The 25,342-nt window shown below is 38.1% G+C and overlaps 1 protein-coding gene across 1 annotated transcript in view; it reads right to left on the bottom strand.

The window, feature by feature from the left end:
* Positions 1–3,676: 3,676 nt before the first annotated feature.
* The window catches only part of RAP2A (RAP2A, member of RAS oncogene family), a 43,963-nt gene continuing 22,297 nt past the window's right edge, over positions 3,677–25,342 (bottom strand). The window contains exon 2 of the mRNA XM_066380662.1: positions 3,677–7,426. Coding sequence (XP_066236759.1) covers positions 7,189–7,426 — 238 coding nt within the window. The 3' untranslated portion in view covers positions 3,677–7,188. The remainder of the gene's footprint in view (positions 7,427–25,342) is intronic.

Here is a 25,342-nt window from a genome sequence, read left to right on the forward strand (position 1 = left end):
AACTTACTTGACTCTAGAATCATTTCCTGCAAAACATCTCATGGTATAAGACCTCTTAGAATGCACTTGGAATAAAACTTATTTGAAGAAATAATGTCCAGGAGCTGGCACATCCCATGGGCAGTTCTCCTTCTGGAACCTGGCCCCCCGTTGCCTTTGGTTCACACTTTGTGTTGGTCAAAAGAAGTTTATAAACATGATATGTATGTTTGCTCGCTTATAGTTTGCATTGTGTGTGGGGAACAGGCTGTAAACAGGCTGGGTTGTAATAGCCTGAGGCTTAGTTTTAAGACTAAGCTTTTCCCCACACCCTTGACCATTGCTTGATGTAGGGTGGTGCACTCTCGTGAGGAATCCCATTATGCCTCAGATAAGTGACTTTGTATCAGAGACTTCCTTGTTTGTATATAGGATTAAAGGTTTTGATTACTACACTATAAAGTGGGGCAGACCAGGAGCTTGCTCACTCTTGGTTCCTGAGTTTAGCATTAGAGAGAACAGAGGGAGGAGAGCAGAGAAAGGCCACATGGAGGAGAGGAGAGGCAGACAAGATGGTGGAGTGTTGAGGGAGAAGCCAGTTTGTGCAGAGTTTGTGCAGAGAGAAGGAGATGGGGAACAGAGGTGAAAAAGGCTGGTGAGGTACAAACCTTTGATTCTAGGAAACTCGGGTAAATCAGTGGCTTTGGGATCCCTGAATGGAAAGGGAAGTGTTTTCCCACTGTGTGTATTTCTTGCCCTCCGGGTGCAAGCTAGGATTAAAGCTAATAGCCCACCAGTTATTGGCTCTGTTGTTTCATTACTGACTGTCTGAATCAAATGCGAACCTGCACGGGCCAGGCAGCTGTAATAGTGGCCGTGGCTACTGGCTTTACATTTTATTTGTCTTACTCAGATTTTGTGATTCTCTTCATGGAAATGCCACTTGTCCTTCCAGTAATAGTGTATAATTTCTCAGTTTTTGTAGTTCCTCAATAAACAATGATTTATTTCAATTACTCTAAATACATGTGAATCGCCCCTTATATGAGCATCTTAGAAAATGCTTTCCAATCCTGATATTTTAAACTAAAAATTTCACTAAAACCTAAAAATGTCTAATCTTTAACTATAGGCAAGGACCCAGGATTTATTCTTCAGTGTAGTATCTGATAGGTTGCTCTGACCTCCTCAGCTTTGCCACTGTCCCCAAACTAGCTCAGTGCCCCCAGTGTCCACCCTCCAGGAGCTAGCCCCTTGCAGATTCTGTTGTTAGCCTAACAGTCCCTTAGGAAGCAGACACACTCTTTAATAGCAGAGCCCTGGAGCTCTGTTGTATTGCCATCCACCTCCACCCATCATACAGATGCCTTGAATTCCCAGAACGGAAGAGCTCAGGATGGTGATGCTGACTTTGCAAAACACTGAGCCAGCAGCAGTCTCTGTGGGCTGTGCCCAAGACTTTGGTTTGGCCTGCGTTACTCGAGTACTGGCATGCAAAAGTTGAAAAGGTACAAATGGATTATTCCTTGCCAGTAGGTTAATTCATATCTGCTTGAGATAAAGGGAAAGGCAAGGAGATAGGACTAGTGCTATAGACTGACATGTGTGACTCCCTTCAAGTGTGATGGTATTAGGAGGGGTGGCTTCTGGACACTGACTAGATCATGAGGGTGGAGCCCCCATGATGGGATTAGTGTCCTCATGAAAGGGACCTCAGAGTACTACCTTCTCCCTTCTACCAAGTGAGGTTACAGTAAGAAATCAGCAGTCTGCAACCTGGAAATGGGCCCTGACCAGACACCAAATCTGCCCCAGTCTTAATTATGGACTTCCCAGCTTCCAGAAGTATGAGTTGTGTTTGTTGAATAGCCACCCAGTCTATGGTATTTTGTTACAGCAGGCAGAATGGGCGAAGACAATGAAGAGGTCTCTCACATCATGGATTATGTATATGTGCCTGCCTGTGTCAAATGTAGGAGGAACCCTCAGTAAGTAAGAGCTGAATGAACCTGGAATGAGGGAGCCCCATTTCACTAAAAGAATTAACAGTGAGGAAAAGGTGATTTCAAGTAAGAAGCTTGGGTCTGCCCCTTACCTCTGCCATTTCATTAGTTGAATGACCTTCGGTAATTTGTTTTTAGTACTTAGAACCAGTTTCTCATGAATAACACGGAGTTATTCATCCTATGTATCTGCATGTGTGTATGTGCATAGAAAAATGTTTGGAATGATTCACAAATGTTAAACATGGTTGTTTTGGGGATTTAGGAATTAGGTGGCTTTTCCTTTCATACTTTGTATTTTTCACTAATAGCTAATTCTTCTAGGGTCAAATATAAGTTATCTCAAATATTGCCATTGTAAATTGTAATCATATGATAGAATAAAATATTTGATGCTTTTGAGGTTTTAAATGGGAGAATCTTATAAAATTCCCATAAACCAACTATCATCACTTATTTCTTTTTTCCTAACTTGTGTTAATCTTTCACACAGATAGTCTTTTAGCTTCTTATCCACTATTAACTCTTGGAGGAATTCTCATCCAGTAACATAAAGAGTGTTGCTCTAAGAAAATATCAAAACAAATATCACATCACCTTTCTGGAAGAGCAAAAATAAAAAGCCTAATATTTCAAAGGCGGGGAAATCTCCCAGAAAATAAAGCCCATTTAGTTAATATCAAAAAATGTAAAACCAGTTTAAATTACTCATTTAACAAATGAAGTGCCGCATTTTTATTCGTATTTATATGGAAAGATGGATATTTGAAATTAAGAAACAAATAAAAGGTCAGCAGCTTTTTTAGAGAGTATTTAACAATTTTCTCTGCTTTACAGTTCCCAGAGGTCAGATGGGTTCCAAATTGGTGGCCCTTTATTCCTTCTGCCATTTACATGTCCATTCTACAAGCCCTAAACTATGAAACTTGGGAGAGTTTCAAAATACTATTTTTTAGTCCCAAAGAAATTCTCCCAATTGAAATTAGAATTTGATCAATTTACGTACTTGACAAATGCTTCAAATGAGAATATAAAGCTAACCGTAGATATTTATCCATTATACCAAAATATAGGCATATTTTCCTTAAATATTTGAGATTCTGTCTACAGTGCGTCTGTTATTTTCAGTCAAATTATTATTACATTCTAAAAACAACAGAGCTTCTAAACTGGTGGAATGTTGCCAGAGGATTTCAACAGAATCTGAAGGCTACATAACTAACAGGCATAGTTTAAATTGGCTTAGGGAATGAATGGGCTCCTTATCAGAGCAGCTGAAGCTGTATACAATTAACAGCATATAATCCACTAACCTCCCTTCTTTTAATTATTATGTTTTTTTAAAGACTTTATTTATTCATTTTAGAGAGGAGAGAGAGAGAGAGAGAAAGAGAGAGAGAGAGAGAGAGAAGGGGGAGGAGCAGGAAGCATCAACTCCTAAGTGCCTTGACCAGGCAAGCCCAGGGTTTCAAACCAGCTACCTCAGCGTTCCATGTCGATGACGTTTTTTCCACTGCACCACCACAGGTCAAGCAACCTCCATTTTTATATGATCATTTCTCAATTTTATTCAGCTTGAATACTTCCGTATAAAGCATTAAATTCATTTGGTGGTAATTCCTAGTTGTTTTTGTATTATATTAACTGTATTTCAATCACGAACATGTACAAAACCAAATAAAATCCAGAAGAAATTTCATTAAATAAATTTATTTGTTAAAATAATTTAACTCCAAATACAACTGCTGAATTTACATTGTTATTACTACAATTCATGTTTTAATTGAAATGTCAAGGTTTAACAACTGACATTGTTACAAAACAATAAACTGTTTTTCAATTTTAAATGGTCAGTTGTATTAGAGCTCAACAATTAACTGTGAACTATATTTATCTCTGGGAAACCCCAAATCAATAATGAAAAGTCTGTTTTCAAAACCCACTGCAGTCATTCTTGAAACCCTGATCAAGGTTTAATAGATGCACAATGACATGTTAATTAAAAAAAACCACCCCAAAACCCCCTAGTCTTTACCACTTGATTGGCTAAGGAGACAATTAAAGCTTACCCAGTGCTAACACAAAACTACTGAGAAGAACAAAAAACTAAAAAACAAAAACAAACAAAATAAGCACTTTCATATTCACATATAAAAAGACACATTCCCACTGGACAACTCTTGAAAACAAATAGCAGACATTCTTAGGCAACATTTTTTATATAGAAAAGCAAATACAGTATCAGTAGTTTTACCACAGACAAGCGATGGCAACTGCAGTGATTAGAGTGTGAAGTTCAGTCCTAATTCTACAAAGCAAAGGAGAAAACCATCAAAGCACCTTTCAATAGTTTAAGATTTTATGTAATACTTTTGACCAGATGCTGGCTTGTTTTGTGTAAGTTGAAAAATAAAAAGCATCAGTTACCATCGCTACCACAGCTTACAAGAACCAAAAGAAGTTGCAACGTAAAAAGAAAAAAAGCTTTTACAAATGCCACCTCTATATAAAAATGAGACAAAACAAAAAACCTTATCGTAATTGCTAAAAAAAAAAAAAAAAAAGTGGGTCTTTGGATCAAACCATAATATTTAAGGCATGTTAGAAAAACTTCCACTTACCTAGTTGCTAGTCTGATCAGGGCATAAAATAATAGTGACACAAGGTCATCACCTCTTTTCTGTAGCCACTATTATTTCATGTGCCAACAAATTTAACCTTCCTGTTCTTAAGCTTTTTATTAACATCTCAACAAACACATTCATTCAAGCTGAGTTATACTCATACCAGATGAAATACCAACAGTAAAAGCACACAAGGGTTTCCCCGTTTCTGGATGTCTTTGATGCTTTGTCACTAAATATGTAGGAAACACTGTGATCATGTAACCAAGTCAGTTATTATTATCATCTCTACAGTAAAAGCCCACCTATTGTCTGACACAAACACTTCTAACTAAAACCTCAATTTTTAGTTTTTCCACCTTATATTTTACCACACCCGTCATATTATTATTAAAGTTTTTTTCTTGTCTGCATAGCAATCCATTATGTAAAACTGTAAAATCTTCACAGATGTTTCTAGAATGTAATTAGTGGTCATAAATTACTATTAAATGTGGAAAAAACCAGAATCATTCTGAGAAGTTAGAGGCTTCAAAACTTAGCCAATTTTCTAACAAATATTTCCATTTCAGTATATAAATCATAATCCTTAATCTTTGATTTCTCTACATGCTGAGTCAAATCAACTTTTACACAGTGAAATTTGTTTCAATAAAACCAGTTAAAACGTTTTGTCCTATAAACAAGGTGCTTCATCATCGGGGTTTATAAAAGACCTATACTGAAGAATGCAAATGTTCACAATTCAAAGACTTTTGACAACCATGGCCTGGTTTTACCCATCTATCTGTTTTCTCATCTATGAGAAGTTACTATCCACCATTTTTCCTATTCTTTAAGCTTAATGCCAGTTTATTAAACACTTGGGGGGCTACCAATGATTTCAATGATATATAATAAACACAAGTAATATTTTAAAAAAGGTATTTTTGATACACTATATTCTGCAGCATGGATTCTCAGTATAGGCAATTATCTCTGACTTGTGCCAAATCCTTAGGAACAATAAACATACATGCATACACAAACATACACTATTCTCCCACTTACACACATAAGACCAGAGGTTACTTGCACAAGAGTGTGAAATCAGCAAAATGTGGGGCAGTATGCAGATCACAGGCTCCGTGATATTGCAGTTCTGAAGGCCAAATTTATTTCCAGAGAATCAGCTCAAGGTACTCTCTTCGGCATTTATAACTCTGAAGTTAGTTACAAACCCTTCTACACCAGATTGTAAAACTTATGCGTAGGTTTTTCCTGTGCCATTAGTCATACAAACGGTAAATACTTCACAACTATGAAAACCAGAAAAGTTAGAGCTTGAGCACCTTTTCAAAACAAAGTATTCTCTAGCTTTATTTGCCACTTCAGTAATCAGGGAAAAATTGTTATATGAAAATCTTTATATAATTCTCCAGAAAAATTAAAGAGAAAAGATTTTTTTGTCCCTTCCCTTCCACTCTATAATTTGTTCTATTTTTAAGCCCAAATTATTTCCCATAATTATTCAACCTTTTTAAATGCCTGCAATAAAGCTCTGCTACAGCAAACTTGATTTTGAAAGCATGTTAACCAAGAATCATACCAAAACCATAGCCCTTAAAGGCAAGAAGGAATCTGCTGTTTACCAATGTAAAAATACAAGATATTTGTACTGTCCTGTGAGGTTTCTGCACATGGGAACATGTGGACGCAACATGGCTTCATTTTCCTTACATGATGGGACTAGTTAATCTACTTCTAGACGTTTCCTGTTAGTAAGGCTGGGCAACCTCTTTGCATCACAGTTGCTTCCTTCTTGTTCAGTAATACAATAGACCATACCTGCTTGGTTAACAGAGGTGGGTTTTGGGTTTTAATTCAGATCAAACCCTTGTCACAGCCTCCATTTTCTGTGGCAAAGCAGGTGATTTTACACATTCTTAAACCAGATTGCATTTTTACACAACCTGTTTTGACTTTTGCTCTATCAAGGATTGATGCAGGAGTTAGTTCTGTTACAAGTTAGGATAACATCTACAATGAAGCATCAATTTTGAAAAACAAATGTGTCAGCTGAGCAGAGAATCCCTGTGATGCTGTTGGCAGGGCAGCTGTCACCTTACTTGGTGGAATACACTGGTTAGAAGCACTACCTCCATTCCTGCAATTCAGCACTCTCATAGGAAAATATTTCTCCTTTACTCATTATTTTAAAGAAGATAAAATATTTTAATTGTAGTGGTCATAGGAATTCTTCTGATTTCTCTCACATGATTATTTTAAATTATACAACAGTTGCTTCGGTCCACTCAGCGACAATGCCACATAGTTTTCCAAGATCACCGTGTAGATAGACTGGCTATGCCTCAAAGTTGCAGGAGCGTATAAGAGACTGTGGACAATGGTGAAAACCAGAGTTGCTGAACCCAAATGTTATTCAGAGATATCACGGGCAATCACTGCTGATTTCTGAAGAAGGGCTGCTATTTCACTGTAGATTCACACCAGACATCCTGCAAACTCTGCGGTTGAGCAGATGAGGTTTGTATCGTCTATGATGTTGGGCAAATCCTGGCCGGGAAAACCATTTTTGAACGCTATTGTATGTTACATGCAGAACAGCATGGGTCATCTTTGTCAGGCTGTGCCGCGTAGTTCATTTGCCTCACAATTTCTGCAAAGAGTTCGTCCACCATCGTTTTACTTTTAGCAGAAGTCTCCATGAAGGGGCAGCCCCACTCTTCAGCAAGGGCTCTGCCTTCAATGGATGACACTTCTCTTTCACTTTCCAGGTCCACTTTGTTCCCAACCAAGATGACTGGCACTTTCTCATACCTATGAGAGAATAAACAAAACACACATATTGTAGAAGTTAGCACAAAGTTCAACAGGTAAAATGTATTTTCTCTTTTTTCACTATATTCTACTACAAATATTCTCTTTAGCTTCATGGAAAAATATTTGCCCCATTGGCTTGACATCTACCTGAGGGCATTTAGAAGCTGCTCCCATAGTAGATCGAAAAATGGGTTTTTCAAAATGATGTTTTTAATTACTCGATTATACATTCTTTAAGGAATGCTGTCCCCCCGGGAGTATGCCCACACCTTTCTTCCTCTCAGACGTGCATCTCCGACCCTCCAGAGTCCCCAGGAGACTTGCCACTAGGCAAGCAATGGGCAGCTCGTCCTGGGCTAACTCCCTCCCCTGAACCTGTCTCCAAGACCCCTCTTTTCTGATTTTCTAGTGACTCAAAGCGGCCCCGTTGCGGCTTACTTCTTTCTTTCTTTCTTTCTTTCTTTCTTTTTTTTTTTTTGTATTTTTCTGAAGCTGGAAATGGGGAGAGACAGTCAGACAGACTCCCGCATGCACCCGACCGGGATCCACCCGGCACGCCCACTAGGGGCGATGCTCTGCCCACCAGGGGGCGATGCTCTGCCCCTCCTGGGCGTTGCTCTGCCGCGACCAGAGAGGCCAAGGAGCCATCCCCAGGGCCCGGGCCATTTTTGCTCCAATGGAGCCTTGGCTGCGGAAGGGGAAGAGAGAGACAGAGAGGAAGGAGGGGGGGGGTGGAGAAGCAAATGGGCGCTTCTCCTGTGTGCCCTGGCCGGGAATCGAACCTGGGACTTCTGCACGCCAGGCCGATGCTCTACCACTGAGCCAGCCGGCCAGGGCCGCGGCTTACTTCTTAACTGGGATGTTTCTAGACAGCCAAAGCAGCCCTGCCTCGGCTCTCCTGCCGCCTCTTCTATCCTTGACCTTACCGTGTTTCATTGTCCCCAGCTTTAATAACTGTACTCTCAAAAAAAAAAAGAAATCAATTTACCTTTCCAGATATACTTGAAAAATTATTCTCAGAATAAATCCTCTTAGATAGATTAATTTAAACTTTTTTCATTATAAGAGATGCTTACTCAAAATTTCAGTTGATGCGGTAACTGCCCTACTGAGTAAGCCATTTATAATTGTCAGCATTTTACTATGATCTATAATATACAAAATTGATCATGTTCTAATAGTTCCTAAATAAGAAAAAAAGCTGATAGAAATCATTAGGATGGAAATTATCAAATGAAGCCACACTGCATCCCTTAACACTGCTAGACATTAGCCCGTTGAAAGATAATCACGGTTCTTTTCAAGGATTAAGCATCTCTGACAAGGATTAAGCAGTTTGATCATTAGCTTTATTTGATGTTATCTCTTTTTTTCCTTCAAAACTAGAATAGGTGTGCTAAAGATGAAATGTTTCTGTCCACCAACATATTCAAATGATGAAACTTCATTCCCTATATAGTCATATTTAGGTCAGGCCTTTGGGAGTCATGAGGTCACGAGGGTAGAGCCCTCATGAATGGTGTTAGTGCCTTTGTAAAAAACACCCTTGCCTCCACAGCCAGGTAAGGATACAGGGACAAGACAGCAGTCTATGAACTAGGGAAGTGGGCCCTTATCACATACTGAATCTACCAGAGCTTCGGTCTTGGGCTTTCCAGCCTCCAGAACCGTGAGAAATAAATTTCTGCTGTTTAAGTAACCTAGTCTATGATATTTTTGTTACAGCAGCCAAACTGGACTCAGATAAGGTGTCTCTGAATGAATGTGTTTGGTAAAAGCTAAACTAATAAAGATAACAAATGATATGAAAAGAACAAAGCAAAAAGATGGAAAATATCTTTGGAATCTAAAGATGATTCCACAGTGGTTACTCACTGTTTAAAAAATACATGGTGCTACTCTGCAGATTTATTTACTATTCTTACTTACGTTGGTTCTAAGAAATGTTGATAATATATTTTCATAAGGCTATCAATTTTACTTTAAACATCATTTTACAAGCATTTTGTGATTTTTAGTACAAATCAATTGTGTATGTGTGTGTATGCATGAGTACTTTCCCCTAAGCAGAATGCATCTCCAATTAATAAGAGAAGTAGGTCTTGGCCAGTTGGCTCAGCGGTAGAGCATTGGCCCAGCGTGTGGAAGCCCTGGGTTTGATTCCTGGTCAGTGCACATAGGAGAAGTGCCCATCTGCTTCTCCACCCTTCCCCATGTCCTTCCTCTCGGTCTCTATCTTCCCCTCCCACAGCCAAGGCTCCATTGGAGCAAAGTTGGCCCGGGCACTGAGGATGGCTCTATGGCCTCTGCCTCAGGTGCTAGAATGGCTCCAGCCGCAAAGGAGCAACGCCCCAGAGGGGCAGAGCATCGCCCCCTGGTGGGCATGCCGGGTGTATCCTGGAAGGGTGCATGCAGGAATCTGTCTACTTCCCCACTTCTAACTTCGAAGAAATACAAAAAAAAAAAAAAAAAGTAAACTGCAAAATTACACATAAGTGATAAATGTGACTGGACATAACTAATCTGTTAGAAGAAAAAACTACTACATAGTCAAGACTTTACTGAGGCAGGAGTTATGCAGAATTCTTATCATTCAGGAAAAATTGGCAGGTAGTTAATATTAGCAATAATACTTTACAATTTCATCATACTTTCAAGATGGTTCTCTCCACATGCCCTACCATGTAAAGCAAACTGTATTCCCAACAGAGTCTATTTCTTCCTTTGGCTCTAGATCAAATCGAGAGTGGTTTCAACCTGAGGGTATAGTCAAGGCAATGTGCTATGTAGCACTCTGAAATATAAAAATAATTTAAAAATGAGTGGGGAGAACAACATCCAAAGTAAAATCTAAAATTTGGATATTATCATCTTGCAGAAAATAGATTTGGACAACTCCAATCAAAGAACATCACATACATTTACTGTGTATAAACTGTATCTATGCTCTCTGGCCTTAGCTCACACAGATGTTCTGAACATACGACACAAGGGTTTTACACATTTTCTAGGACTCCTACACACAATCAGTTGTGTGTACTCCTTGGACTCTGGGTGGACAAATGGCAATGAGAATGAAGCTGCATTACAAACCCTATACATCAGCTGCTTTGTACACAAGCCCTCTTGACCTGCTAACAGAGCAGCTTTGCAGGGAGCTAACACTGCCAGTCGTGTCAGGATGATATCAGTTCGAATCTGTTTTATTTGCAAAGATATACAACTCCATTTCATTTCTCTTATGAGAAAAATATACTTTGTTTGGCAGTGAAGTAAACATTAATACAATTCAGACTCTGGCTAGAAAGCTCAGTTGGTTAGAGCCTCATCCCAGTACAAGATTGCAGGTTCAATCCCCAATCAGGGCACATAACTGGATTGTTTCTAGATAGCCAAAGCAGCCCTGCCTAATCTCTCCTGTCGCCTCTTCTATCCTTGGCCTTACCGTGTTTCATTGTCGATACGGGAATCAACCAATGAGTGCATAAATAAGTGAAATAACAAATCACTCTCTAACATCAAGAAATTTAAAAAAAGACAATTTAGTAAAATGTATTGGTTGAATTTAACTAAGTTAAAAATGAATTTCAAACCTGTGTTTCAACCAAGAATCTAAATAAATTTTACGAAGACACTCAAAAGGGCAAGAAAACACTGCAAACATAGGTTTGCATTTAATAATTGTTAAACAAAGATGGCAATTTAGTCAAAATCAGAGAACCTGTCCATTATACACCAACCAAACTCAGTGGTCTTTTCTAAAACCAAGATGCTCAAGATGCTAGAGAAATTCAGATTCATATCTTCGGAAAACTTTAAAAGACTGAATAAGATCTTCAGGAAGAAATGATATTATGTACTTTTAGAATACCAGTCAGCGATACATTTTTGTCTCTGTCTGTTAACACTAAAATGGGAAACAGTAGGAAAGATATAAACTAGGATATGGAAGCTCAGTTTTCAGTCCAGCCACTGAGAGGCTGCAAGCCGAAGCAAGATCTCTATTTCACTTCCTTGTCAGTAAAAAGGGAATAAGAATATCGGTTTCCCCTTAACACAAAAGGTTGCTGAAAAGGTTAAAGGAGATGACGCAGGAAAATGTGAAGTATTAGATAAATGTAGGATGGTGTTCCTTCCTCTTCTGTAGAGACCACAGCTTCAGTAAGACAAGAAGCAGGAGAAACTGATCAGGGAGGGGAGCTCCTAAGGAGGAGCAAACCAAGTCAGGGTGTGGTGTGGTACAGGCACAAACAGGCAAAATAGATGGAGTCAAAAGGAATAAAGCAGCCACCTGTCGTCAGCCTATCCATTCTCTAGTCCCGAGCCGAGTATCACATTATTGAGAACTTCCTTTTCCAAACAGGGATACCTGTGGGGAAGGGAATCTAGGGAGGCTTTGGGTTGGGATGATGGAATAGGTCCTAAATGTGGAGGTAAGATTTGGAGAGACCTGGACGCTCCTTAAGGAAGATGAGTGAGGAGACGGGAAGATGCGAAGTGTTGTGTTGACAAAAGTGTTTTTTGTTTTTGTTTTTGTATTTTTCTGAAGCTGGAAACGGGGAGAGACAGTCAGACAGACTCCGGCATGCGCCCGACTGGGATCCACCCGGCACGCCCACCAGGGGCGATGCTCCGCCCCTCCGGGGCACCGCTCTGCCGCGACCAGAGCCACTCTAGTGCCTGGGGCAGAGGCCAAGGAGCCATCCCCAGCGCCCGGGCCATCTTTGCTCCAATGGAGCCTTGGCTGCGGGAGGGGAAGAGAGAGACAGAGAGGAAGGAGGGGTGGGGGTGGAGAAGCAAATGGGCGCTTCTTCTATGTGCCCTGGCCGGGAATCGAACCCGGGTCCCCTGCACGCCAGGCCGACGCTCTACCACTGAGCCAACCAGCCAGGGGACAAAAGTATTTTTGAGAAAAGTGATCTTGTAGTGGCACAGTGGATAGAATGTCAGACTGGGACACGAAGACCCACGTTTGAAACACCGAGGTCGCAGTCTTGAGTGCAGGTCATCCAGCTTGAGTGCAGGCTCAGCAGCTTGAGCATGGGGTCACTGGCTTGAGCGTAGGATCCTAGACATGAATTGATGATCACTGTCTTGAGCCCAAGGTCACTGGATTGAGCAAGGGGTCACTTGCTCTGTTGTAGCCCCCCAGTCAAGGCACATATGAGAAAGCAGTCAATGAACAACTAAAGGAGCTGCAACAAAGAATTGATGTTTCTCATCTCTCTCGTTCCCGTCTGTCTGTCCTTATCTGTCCCTCTCTCTCTGTCTCAAAAAAAAAAAAAAAAAAAAGAAAAGAAAATTGTATCTTTTGTTATAGCATGGATGGACCTGGAGATTATTATGCTAAGTAAAATAAACCAGGCAGAGAAAGACAGGTACCATATGATTTCACTCATATGTGGAATCTAACAAACAAAATAAACAAACAAAATAGAAACAAACTCATAGACACAGAGAAGAGACTAACAGGTGTCAGAGGGGAGAGGGGTTGGAGAGCTAGGTGAAAAAGGTAAAGAGATGAAGTAAAAACAACTATATAAGTAAAAAAACAGATAGACAACGGCATGGTTATTGCCAGAGGGCAAAGGGGGTGGGGGGGGTGGAAGAGGACAAAGGGGGTGGGGGGGTGGAAGAGGGCAAAGGGGGTGGGGGGTGGAAGAGGGCAAAGGAGGTGGGGGGGTGGAAGAGGGCAAAGGGGGTGGGGGTGGTGGAAGAGGACAAAGGGGGTGGGGGGTGGAAGAGGGCAAAGGGGGTGGGGGGTGGGAGAGGGCAAAGGAGGTGGGGGGGTGGAAGAGGGCAAAGGGGGTGGGGGGTGGAAGAGGGCAAAGGGGGTGGGGGGTGGAAGAGGGCAAAGGGGGTGGGGGGTGGAAGAGGGCAAAGGGGGTGGGGGGTGGAAGAGGGCAAAGGAGGTGGGGGGGGTGGAAGAGGGCAAAGGGGCTGGGGGGGTGGAAGAGGGCAAAGGGGGTGGGGGGTGGAAGAGGGCAAAGGGGGTGGGGGGGTGGAAGAGGGCAAAGGGGGTGGGGGGTGGAAGAGGGCAAAGGGGCTGGGGGGGTGGAAGAGGGCAAAGGGGGTGGGGGGGTGGAAGAGGGCAAAGGGGGTGGGGGGTGGAAGAGGGCAAAGGGGGTGGGGGGGTGGAAGAGGGCAAAGGGGGTGGGGGGTGGAAGAGGGCAAAGGGGTTGGGGGGGTGGAAGAGGGCAAAGGGGGTGGGGGGGTGGAAGAGGGCAAAGGGGGTGGGGGGTGGGAGAGGGCAAAGGGGCTGGGGGGGTGGAAGAGGGCAAAGGAGGTGGGGGGGGACACATGGTAGTAGAAAGAGACTTGACTTTGGTGGGGGAGCGAATGATGCCGTGTGCAGATGATGTGTTACAAAGTTGTACACTTGAAACCTGTATGATTTTATTAACCATGTCACCTCAATAAATTCAATTAAAAAAGGAAAACAATTTAAAATAATAAAAATAAAAGGGACAGAAGAAAGAAAACATAAAACAGCCAGCCCAAGTACTCTCGTTGCAGAACTGCCTCTGGCTAGTTCTGTGAATTTAGAAAATTAACTTAATTTCTTGTTTCTTAAACTATAAAATGAATTGGACTACAGAATATCTAATATGTTCTTAAACTCTGAAGTTAAACATCAGAACAGACATAGTGGGTCACTCCCGTAATCAACACATACCCTTCACCAGGTAAATGCCCAGAGCTCAGCACTGCTCTAAGGACATCCAACAGGCTAATCCTTACAGGCGAGATGGAAGGGCACAGCAGGAGGAAGGCGAAAAAGTAGGCGAGAACCTCATCAGATTCCGTGGGGCCAAGACACCAAGCAGCAAAGATTCTCAACTCTACAAACAAAGCAGTTACTGCCAACATGCTGACTCACAGGCAGAAAGCATTCAGGACTTAGGCAGTTCCATTTCACTGACAACACTGTTCAGACACAAAAATGTGGGGTGGTTTTAACTATGTGAATACTGAAGGCACTATTGAAAACTGCCTGTTGCTGCATAAATAGTAATAAACAATCACGTATCATATATTTATTAATCTACTTAACACATAGTTATTTGGTAAGAGCCTACTATGTGCTAGATACTATTCTAGGCACTGACAATATTTCAATAAATGAAACAAAGATATCTACCCTCCCAATAAACAGTAAATTATAGGTTTACTGCAAAGTGTTAAGTGCAATGGGAAAAAGAAAAGAAAACAAGAGATCAGCAAGGGGCCTATGGGCACAGGTTCAATTTAAAATGGTATGATCAGGGTAGGCTGGGAAGGTGGCATGAGAGCAAAGATGTGAAAAGAGTAAGAGAGTCTGCCAGGCAAGAACCTGTGGGAAGAGTAGTTCAGGCAAGATGTACTAGACAATGTGAAAGCAGTGGCAGTGGGCATGGTGGTTTAAGAAAGAGCAAATAGCCTGTCCGCTGGATAACATCCTGTAACCTCTGTAGCCAAAATCTTGCAGTGTGGGAAACTTGCTCATTTGAGGCTAACGAGAACTTAGAAATCTGGGTAGCAGTGGTAGCCTCGAAGACAGATGATGACAGGGCCAACTATAGTGTTTAAGAAGACACTTGGTTAGTGGTGATGGCACTTACTTTCATTTCATGTTCTGTATTTATGAAAGTTTTGCGAGTTGTCTTTATTTTTTCCCTTTTCTAAATATCATTTGGGAATAAAGTGGAAGATGCAAAATTCTAAAAATATTCAATTTATGTATTATTGTTAACCTGACCCTGAGCAAGATACCACCTTGTCCACCTCTTAAACATCAGCTGGTTTCTCATCAACTTGAGTGCAATCTTTATTTCCTTTAAGAGCAGGACCAGAGCCATACAGTGACTGCTGTTTATAGTTTTATTAACATGAATTTTCATGTTGTTTTTTGTATTCATGATCATAATTACATAATGTATAAACAAATAAAACCAGTTCTTTTAAGCAGCTTTGTGTAATGCAGTGAATGAAACATCAGTAATGCTGGCTTGAGAATCACTTAGCTGTAGAATGTCGATGAACTTCTAATGGAGGCAGCTTTGAAAATATGAATAGTTAAAAGCATTTGATGTGTTCATCAACAGACCTTATGTTTTCTCCTTTTTTTGTAACTGTCCTGATATGTGTATGTGTGTCACCTATGAGTGCATTTATACTTTATTTTGGGTATATCTAAACTTGGCTGATTATCAAAATAATTTGAGAATTATAAAAATACTGATGTCCAGGCCCCACTCCAGAGCTACTGAAGCTGAACTTATGGGATCAGAACCCAAGAGCCTGTTAAAAATACATCTCTGTATCTGTAAGCTCTAAAGACTAACTGTGAAATTCAGCAGGGTTTAGGAATCACTGGCCTCATCTATTACTTTGTGACCCCAAACAATATTGTATGTATATAGCTCATGGTTTTATAGTGTGGCAAGTCCAGAATCAAGTCCTTCTTTTCATTTATTCACCACTGATAAGTTGTAGATGGATACCACTACTTTCAACTTCCATTTGAGTGTGTTGTATTGTAACATTGAAAGGCTATTCTTCACATAAATTTTATCATCCTGTTTATCTTACTTTTTCATAAGTAACTTGAAATATAATTCTTTTTAAAAATTTTTTCCATTAATTTGAGAGACAGAAAGAGAGAAATTAGCATTTACTTGTTGTTTCACTTAGTTGTGTACTCACTCATTGCTTCTGATACGTACCCTGACCAGGAATTGAACCTGCAACCTCGTCATGCCAAGACAATGCTTTATCCACTGAACCAGCCAGCCAGGGCCAAAATACAACTCTCTTTGAATTCAGAAATGAGAACCAAAAAGATTTTTACAGGTCTTCTTGTTCAACCTTCCACCCATTGTTAAAAAATACTCATGCACCAAGAGAGTCTCAAGGCAAAATGTCAACTTGATTTCCAGTTGAGGCTTCAATCACTTCTGTGACAACCTTACCAAATGGTTATATTTGAACACCTTTAGTGATGTAATACTCCTATCTCAGGCAACCCATTTGTCCTTTCCGTCAGTTCTGTTAAATGTTAGTGTTAAAAAGTTTGCTTTTACCTAATGAATGAGGTATAATCTGTAACATCTTGCCCTTTGTTCTCATAGGTTCTAGTGCTTTTACCAGAATATAGAAATCCTTTCTTTTCTTCAAAATTAAAATAGGTCTTCTTCTCCTTGCTCAAATTAAATAAGTAATACTTAGTAATTTTTAAAAAGTCTCTGGAAATAAATAGGTAGAGAGGGAAATGAACAAACATTCTTCTCTCACCTTCCTGAGAATAACCACTATGACTATTTTGGTGTATATCCCTCCAGAATATTTTCCTATACATATCTATATAAACATAAAATATAAATTTTTATAAAAAATATACTGCCCTGACTGGGTAGCTCAGTTGGTTAGGGCACTGTTCTGATAAGTCAAGGTTGTGGGCTTGATTTCTGGTCAGAACACATAGGAGAATCAACATATTTATATAAATGCATAAATAAGTGGAACAATACATTGATTTTTCTCTCTCTTACTCTCTCAAAAAATAATCAATTAAAATATACTGAATTTATTTAGTAATTTCAATTTTCATTTACTATCATGGAGCTTCCCATTTCAATATATGATACACATTATATTAATGGCTAAGTAGTATTCCATTTATGGAATTGATGCTGTAACTGTATAATTTACCTATTCCTCCCCCATTAATGCATATGAAGGGTTCCTATCCCCTCATTTTATCACTAACATTAATAATAATCTGATTAACGACACCTAGGAGTGTGATTTGTGTCTCAAAGGGGTGTGTGTGTGTGTGTTTGTATGTGTGTGTTTGTGTGTGTGTGTGCGTGTGTGTCTGGCATACCCTTTGAACCAGAAAAATCTCACTTCCTAGGTTAGTTCATTAGATTGCTGTGTGCATGAATGCATGCACACGCACACACAGACACAGTCTCAATAGACATCCCAAAAATCATACTAAAACCTACTGTGTTTAAGTTAAGAGTTCCTGTTTCCCCACCCTTGGGATTGATATTTTTAATCTTTCAATAAAGTATTATGAAAGTTCTGCAGAAAAAACTATTTCTGACCAGAAATTGAAGGTTTCTACCGCAACATGCTATCACGAAACATCAATACTTCTGGCAAGTCAAACATGAACTAAATAAGGCTGGCCTCTTCCTCTAAATTGCCTTGTTTCAAAGTGACTAAATATTTCATCTTAAATGACATTTCTGGTAATTTAGCTTGCATAATAAAAGAAAACCATAGTCTTTTGCTCTGACTTTCTCTTGGTTTCAGAATACAGTGGCTGTGCCTCTGGACCCTACAGAATACTGCCTACATCAGGCCACTCTACCAACCTGGGAGACATAGCAACTCTACCCAATACAGAGAAACAAACACAGGGAGGTTGTCAAAATGAGGAGACAAAGGAACATGTCCAAAATGAAAAAACAGAACAACACTTCAGAAAAAGAACTAAACAAAATGGAGACAAGCAATCTATTAGATGTAGAGTTCAAAACACTGGTTATAATGATGCTCGATGAACTTAGAACCTCAACAGCATAAAAAAGAACCAGTAAGGAATTAAGAATACAGTAACTGAAATGAAGAATAACTTACAGGGAATCAACAGTAGAGTAGATGAAGCCAAGAATCAAATCAGTGATTTGGAATACAGTATAAAGAAACAAAAAACATCCAATCAGAATAGCAAAAAGAAAAAAAAAATCCCCCAAACAAGGATAGTGTAAGGAGCCTCTGGAACAACTTCAAGGGTACCAGTATTCACATCATGGGGGTGCTAGAAGGAGAGAGAGCAAGAAATTGAAAACCTATTTGAAAAAGTCTTTCTCTCAATTTTGCCGTGAACCTAAAATTACTCTAAAGAAAAGTCTTTAAAAAAAAAATGACACTTGAGAACCTGTAGCATAGCCAAGATGGTTAAGTTCACTAAAGCCTTTATCTTTCACTGATTGCAAATGAAAACTCAAACAAAATACAAAAAAACCACACAACTCTGGAAGAACTCTGAAAATTAAAGAAAAGCAAGTATATTGGGGAAGAGAGTCAACAGCTGCAGAAAAGATGTATAGAATGGTGTGTTTCCTGGCTTTTCCCTTTTTTCTTGTGGCATTGAGCTGAGCGTGGCTACCCTCTGGTGTATATACAGCCAAAACTCAGGGAGACATTCTATTTTTATAAGTGGTCCCGGTGGTCAGATTAAAGGGGTCCCTGTGTGCTGGAGAGAGAGAAGAAGTGAGAGGGAAGGAAAGGAGAGAGAGGGCAAGAATCCTTTCTCTTTTCTTTTGTTTTCATGATCACAGCTAGAGTAGGTTCCTACTACAGCCAGTGGGGTGGACAGTGCCAGCTTTCTAGCTAGAGAAGCTGGGGAAAGGGTCCCTTAAAGTCCAAAGAGGATGGGACAAATCCCCATTTTTACTCCTTGTATTTTTTTTCTCTGCCCACTTTGCCAGAAAGGTGACCCCAATTGTGAGAACCATGTGGCAGTATAGAAGGCTACCAACCAACTTTATCTAATTAACAACTATAGAATATTCCACCCTACAAAAGCACCTGGAACATTCATTAAAATAGACCACATTATTGGCTAAAAATAAAAACTGTAACAAATGTATAAGAACTGAAATGATATAAAACATACTTCTAGATCATAATGAAATTAAGCTAGTAATTAGTAACAGAAAGATATTTGGAAAATCTCCAAATCTTTGGGAATTACACTACATACTTCTATTTAATCCATGGGTCAAATAAGATATTACAAGGAAAATTAAAAACATTTACTTGAATGAAAATGAAAATAAAACATCAAAATTTATGGGATGCAGTTAAAGCAGTGTACTGAGAAAAGTTACAGCATTAAAGCTTTATATTTAAGAAAAGTCTCGAATCAATAATCTTCCTTAACAAACTAGAAAAGGCACAGAAAAATGAGGAAATAATAAAGAGCAGAAATCAAATAAATTGAAAAGAGAAAAATAAAGAAAATCAATAAAACTAAAAAGTTGTCTGAAAAGATCAATAAAATTGATAAATCTCTAGCCAGAGGTTTTTTAAATTTATTGATTTTTAGAGAGAGAGGAGAAGGGGGGAGAAAAAGAGAAAAAGAAAGAAACATTGACTTGTTGTTCCACTTATCTATGCAGTCATTGGTTGATTCTTGTATATGCCATGGTCAGGGATCAAACCTGAAACCTTGGTTTATCAGAACAATGTTCTTACCTATTGAGCTACCTGGCCAGGGCCCTCTAGCCAGATTGACCAAGAAAAAAATGACACAAAGTAACTATCATAATGAAATAGGGAAATCACTACAGACCCTATACACATTATGCTCCTAAAATAGAAACTTAGATGAAATGCCCTGATTCATTAAAACAATTTCCTTATATGATGTCACCTATGCTCCCCTACTCAGAGGCTAACAATAACTCTCTACTCCTGACCAGATCATATCTAAACCCTTCTGTTTAGCCTCTTCAGCTATCCAAGCTCTTGTTACTCATATCTAATTCAACATTATCCTTCTACAACTTTCCAAAGAAAATCTTCTCTTTTAAATGGTCTACTTGTTCATGATGGTCTTCTAACTGTAGTGGTCCCCACTAATCAAATTCTGACTAATATTCAAAGCTTAATTCTAATTTCATCTCTTTTAAAGTCTTCCCTTGCTTTCATAGAAAGCTCATTTGTCTAAATTCTTATTCATAGTTTATATCATTAAAAATTAGGGGTTCATAGGTTTTTTATTAATTTATTTTTGAGTAGTAGGCATTATGTTAGGAAATGGAGACATAAGACAAATAAGGTGTTAGAGACTATATTCATATTTGGGGAAACAATACACAAACATATAACTAAAGATTGTGATAGATGTTACAAAGAAAGTAAATATTGATGAATATACAACAACTTGGGCAGGCCAGTATTATATGAGGTGATCAAAAAAGGCACCTAGGGAAATGAAATCTAAGCAGAAACTTAAAGGTTGAGAATTGAGTCAGCCATGAGAAAAAACTAGGAATGAAATATTCTAGATGTAAGGAAAAGAAAATGTGAAAGGCATTAGGAAAGTGCTAGGCTTATTCAAGGAACAAAAATAAGTCCATCATGGCTAGAACATAAAGAACAAGGAGGAAGAAAAGCATGAGGAATGACAGAAGAAGAATCTATGGCTGCTGTTCTAAGAACAGAAGAAAGCCACTGAAGGCCTTTCAACAGTAAAGTTACATGGCATCTATGTTAGACCAGTGTGGCTAACATACAGAAAATGGATTTAGGGGCACAACAGAAGCAGGAAAGCAGTAAAGAGACTGCAGTATTCTAGGCAACAGGCAAAGATGGCTTGTAGTGCAGGGGTAGTTAACCTTTTTATACCTACCACCCACTTTTGTATCTCTGTTAGTAGTAAAATTTTCTAACCGCCCACTGGTTTCACAGTAATGGTTATTTATAAAGTAGAGAACTTTACTTTATAAAATTTATAAAGCAGAGTTACAGCAAGTTAAAGCATATAATAATAATTACTTACCAAGTACTTTATGTCGGATTTTCGCTGTTTGGCAGAATAAATCTTTATAAAACAACTTACTATAGTTAAATCTATATTTTTATTTATACTTTGGTTGCTCCGCTACCGCCCACCATGAAAGCTGGAACACCCACTAGTGGGTGGTGGGCAGTAGGAACCAGGTTGACTACCACTGTTGTAGTGGGATGAAGGCAATGATAATAGAGATAAATAAGATTTAAAATACATTTTGGAGGAAGCACCAAAAAGACATACTAATGGACTGGTTGAAGGAAACAGAGTGGGTAGTGGCTTTGACAAAATAAGTAATGATCCATTCATAAACTACTTTATTATTTTTACAAGTATAATTTTATTGCAAGACTAAGAACATAAAACCCCAAGGAGAACTACCATATGCCTCCTATTACCCTGATTCTAATACATTGCACTATGATCTTAAAATAATCTTGGTTATCAAAATAATTATTTATTATAAGGTAACCTTTAGTATATCATGAAATTCTTAGTAAACATTAAAAATAATCTCTTAGGTTAAAACTTACAAAATGATTTTTTTCCCTGTAGAAGTTGCTACTTCCTTTTCCTATAAAAGTCTAATTTTTCAAATACCCTTCTCAAGTTAATTCACTCACGTTTACCTTAGTGTTATTTCTGGATTTCCACCTATCCTTTACTGATTATCTGGGAGTCTTTTTAAAGATGTATGTTGTTTCCAGATACAAACTGTTCTTTTACTATGTAAGATAAAAATCATTTGCCAGTCTAATTTTACCTTGTTAAAAGTCTTTCCACATATTCTAAAAATTAGTCCTAATAGAAAGAGAATGAGATTTCAGCCTTCAACTTTTACCATAAACTTGGACATTTCTAAAAGTTTGTGAATACTCAACACTGAAAACATACTTTTAGAAAGATCTTTCTAAATTGTTACTTTAATCAAGTCTTTAAGTCTTAGAAAAATATATCAATCTCTAAGAAGCCTCAAATAATTCTTGATAGGAGGGACAATATAAATAAATAAAAACCTCCACCCAGCATCCCTCAGTTTTAGGGCCCTCCTAGGAAGGAAAAAGTAACTACTGTGTTATATTTCTCTATACGACCTTTTCAGCATTGTGTTCTCTTCAGGCCAAGCTTTCCAATTAAAGAAAAATAAAGATAGTGTTTCAGGGGGCAGAACAGAAGGGACGGGGAGAATAAACTGGTAAAAGAAGTCATAGTCTTGGCTTCGGCTAGGGAAAAGGTTAATGCTACCCAATATACCAAAGGGCAATTAAAGGTTAATCAATCAATTCCTTGAAAAGTATAAACTATCACAAATTACCTCATAAGAAACAGATAATTGAAATAGCTCTTTAAAAACTGAAGTCACCAGGCCCAAAATGAAAAAATCTTTCTGAAACGGAAATCTCCAGGCTCGAATGATTTCACTAGATAATTCTACTAAGCATTTAAATAATTAACACCAATTTTACCCAATATTTTCCAGAAAATAGTAGACAGAACACATGTGAATTCATTTAAAAGAGAGTATTGCCCTGATAGCAAAACCAGAGTACAAAAAAGGAAACTATAAACCAATATCTCTCATGAAAACTTTAAGCAAATACATTTCAGCAATATATAAAAAACAATTATACACCATGACCTGGTGGGCTTTATTGCAGGAATGCAAGGCTGGTTCAATATTTAAAAATAAACTATGTAATCTACCACATTCTAGGCTAAAGAGGGAAACTCGAATACTCTTATCAACCAATACAGAAAAAGCATTTGATAAAACTCAATATATTTATAACAAAAACTTTCAGAAAAATAGGAGTAGGGGGAACTGCCTTAACTTGACAAAGCATATCTGCAACTCTACAGCCATTATATTTAATGGTGAGGACATGAATATATTCCCTTTAAGACCAGAAGTATGGCAAGGATGCCCCCTCTTATCATTCTTACTACTCAGTTCAAACCATATATCCAACAAAGAACTAGTATCTAAGTATATATATTTTTAAAACCCTCAAAACTCAATAGTAATAGCAAACAGTCCAAATACAAAATGGGTAAAAGCCATGAACAGGTGTTTCACTGAGGAGTTTATACAGATGGCAAATAAGTACATGAAAGATGTTCAACATCATTAGCTATTAGAGAAGTATAAAATAAAACCACAATGAGATATCACAAGTATTAGAATGTCTGAAATGAAAAAGTGACAACACCAAAATGCTACTGAGGATGCTGAGAATCACTTATACATTGATGGTAGAATGAAAAAGGAAACAGCCACTTGAGAAAAAGTGTTTTGCAGTTTTATAAAAATTTAAATATGTAATTACCATTGATAGAGGTGTTATACCCCTGAGCATTTAACTTGGGGAAATAAAGACTGACAGTAAGTCACACAAAAACCTGTACACAAACATTTAGGGCAGTTTTACTCATGATAGACAAAAATTGAACCAACCAAGATGTCCTCCAATGAGTGAACAGTTAAATCGTGGTGATCCATAACAGGAACACTACTTAACAATAAAAAGTAATGAACTGTTAATACACACAACACCTTGGATGAATTTCCAGGGAATTACAACATGAGGGCTGCTGTGGGGAAGGAAATGTTTTGTATTTTGGCTATCAGTGTCAATATTCTTTCTGTGATGTTGTACTATATTTTTGCAGTGTGTTACCACTGGAGAAAACTGGATTATTTCTTACAATTAATGTGAATCTACAATGATTTAAAATAAAAAAAGTTTAACTCAAAAAAGGTAATTATTTATATAGTTATGCTTCACATCAGAAATACTACAAGAAATCTCTGAATTAAAAAGAACCTTTAAGTTCAATTAAGTTCCCAGCCAGTGCAAAAAGGCCTAAATAAATAAAAAAAAAAAAAATAAATAAATAAATAAAATAAAATAAGGATAACACAAACTAACGTGTCATAATTTACAAACTTTTAAAACGCAAAGTAGCTGTAAATATAAGGTCAATCTATATACTAAAATCAATTGTATTAGAATTAGAAACAACTAGAAAATCCATTAAAAGAATTTAGAGTAGTGCCAAATAATACTGAATACCAGACATAAATCTAATAAAAAATAGTAAAGACCTTTACAATAAAAATTTAAAAATGGTGCTTAGAGAAATTAAAGACCTAAATTAACGAAAGGATGTATGTACTACATCACTGATTGAAAGATTCAATATTATTAACACATTAATTCTTTAAAAACTGATTTAAGATTATGGATTCCATGCAATCCCAATCAAAACAGCAGCTGTTTTTTGGGTAATTTGTGTGTATGGATTTTGGAAATCAAAGGATTCTATGGAAAAACAAAGGATCTAGAATAGCCAAAGAACGTCTGAATAACATCAACAAAGCTGGAGAATTAGATACTGATATCAAGACTTACAATGCTATAAGACAGTGTGGTCAGACATAAGAAAACAGAAAAATGAAACAGAATAGAAAGCCTAGAAAAAAACCAAACATATGGATTTGTCTGATACAACAAAAATACATCTAATAGTTACTGGGGAAATAGTCTATTAAATTGGGTCAACTAGATATCCATATGCAAAAAAACAACAACCCCCAAACACAAACAAACAAAAACTCACCCTAGACGTCCCCTATCTTATGTGACTACTCATCACTCATACAATTTAATTAGTGATGAATCAGAGAATGAAAATCAGATCAGAAAACTTACAGAAATAAATATGGAGGCTGGATTTTCATAACCATGAAGTAGAGACGTATATATTAGATAGGGCACACACACAAATATAACTATAAACAAAAAGATTAATGAACTGCATTTCATTAAAATTAAGAATTTACGCTCATTAAAAGAAACACTAAAGCAAGTGAAAAGGCATGCTGTAGACTGGGAAAAGGTAACTGCAATATATGCATCTGACAAAGGACTTCTAGTTACAATATAACAAGAATTTGTACAAATGAAAGAAAAGGACAATACTATTTTTTAATGGACAAAATACTTGACTAGGTATCTTCTTAAAAGAAGATACTCAAATAGTCATTAAACATATGAAAAAGTGCTCAACATCATTACACACCAGAAAGTTGTCAGGATCGCCAAAATGAAAAAGCCCAACAATGTCAAATGTTGGCCAGGATGTGAAACAATTGAAACTCTGGTTCAAGAGTAACCTCTGGTACAACTACTTGGGCAAATCATTTGGCAGTATTTACTGATGTTGAACTTATGCATTTATGACCCAAAAATTCTACTCCTAGGTATACACCAAGAGAAATTGTGTGTGTATACCAAAAGATACATACTAGAATGGTCACAGTTATATATAATAGCCCC

Source organism: Saccopteryx leptura, chromosome 4 (assembly GCF_036850995.1).
Source record: "Saccopteryx leptura isolate mSacLep1 chromosome 4, mSacLep1_pri_phased_curated, whole genome shotgun sequence".
Lineage (NCBI taxonomy): Eukaryota > Metazoa > Chordata > Mammalia > Chiroptera > Emballonuridae > Saccopteryx > Saccopteryx leptura.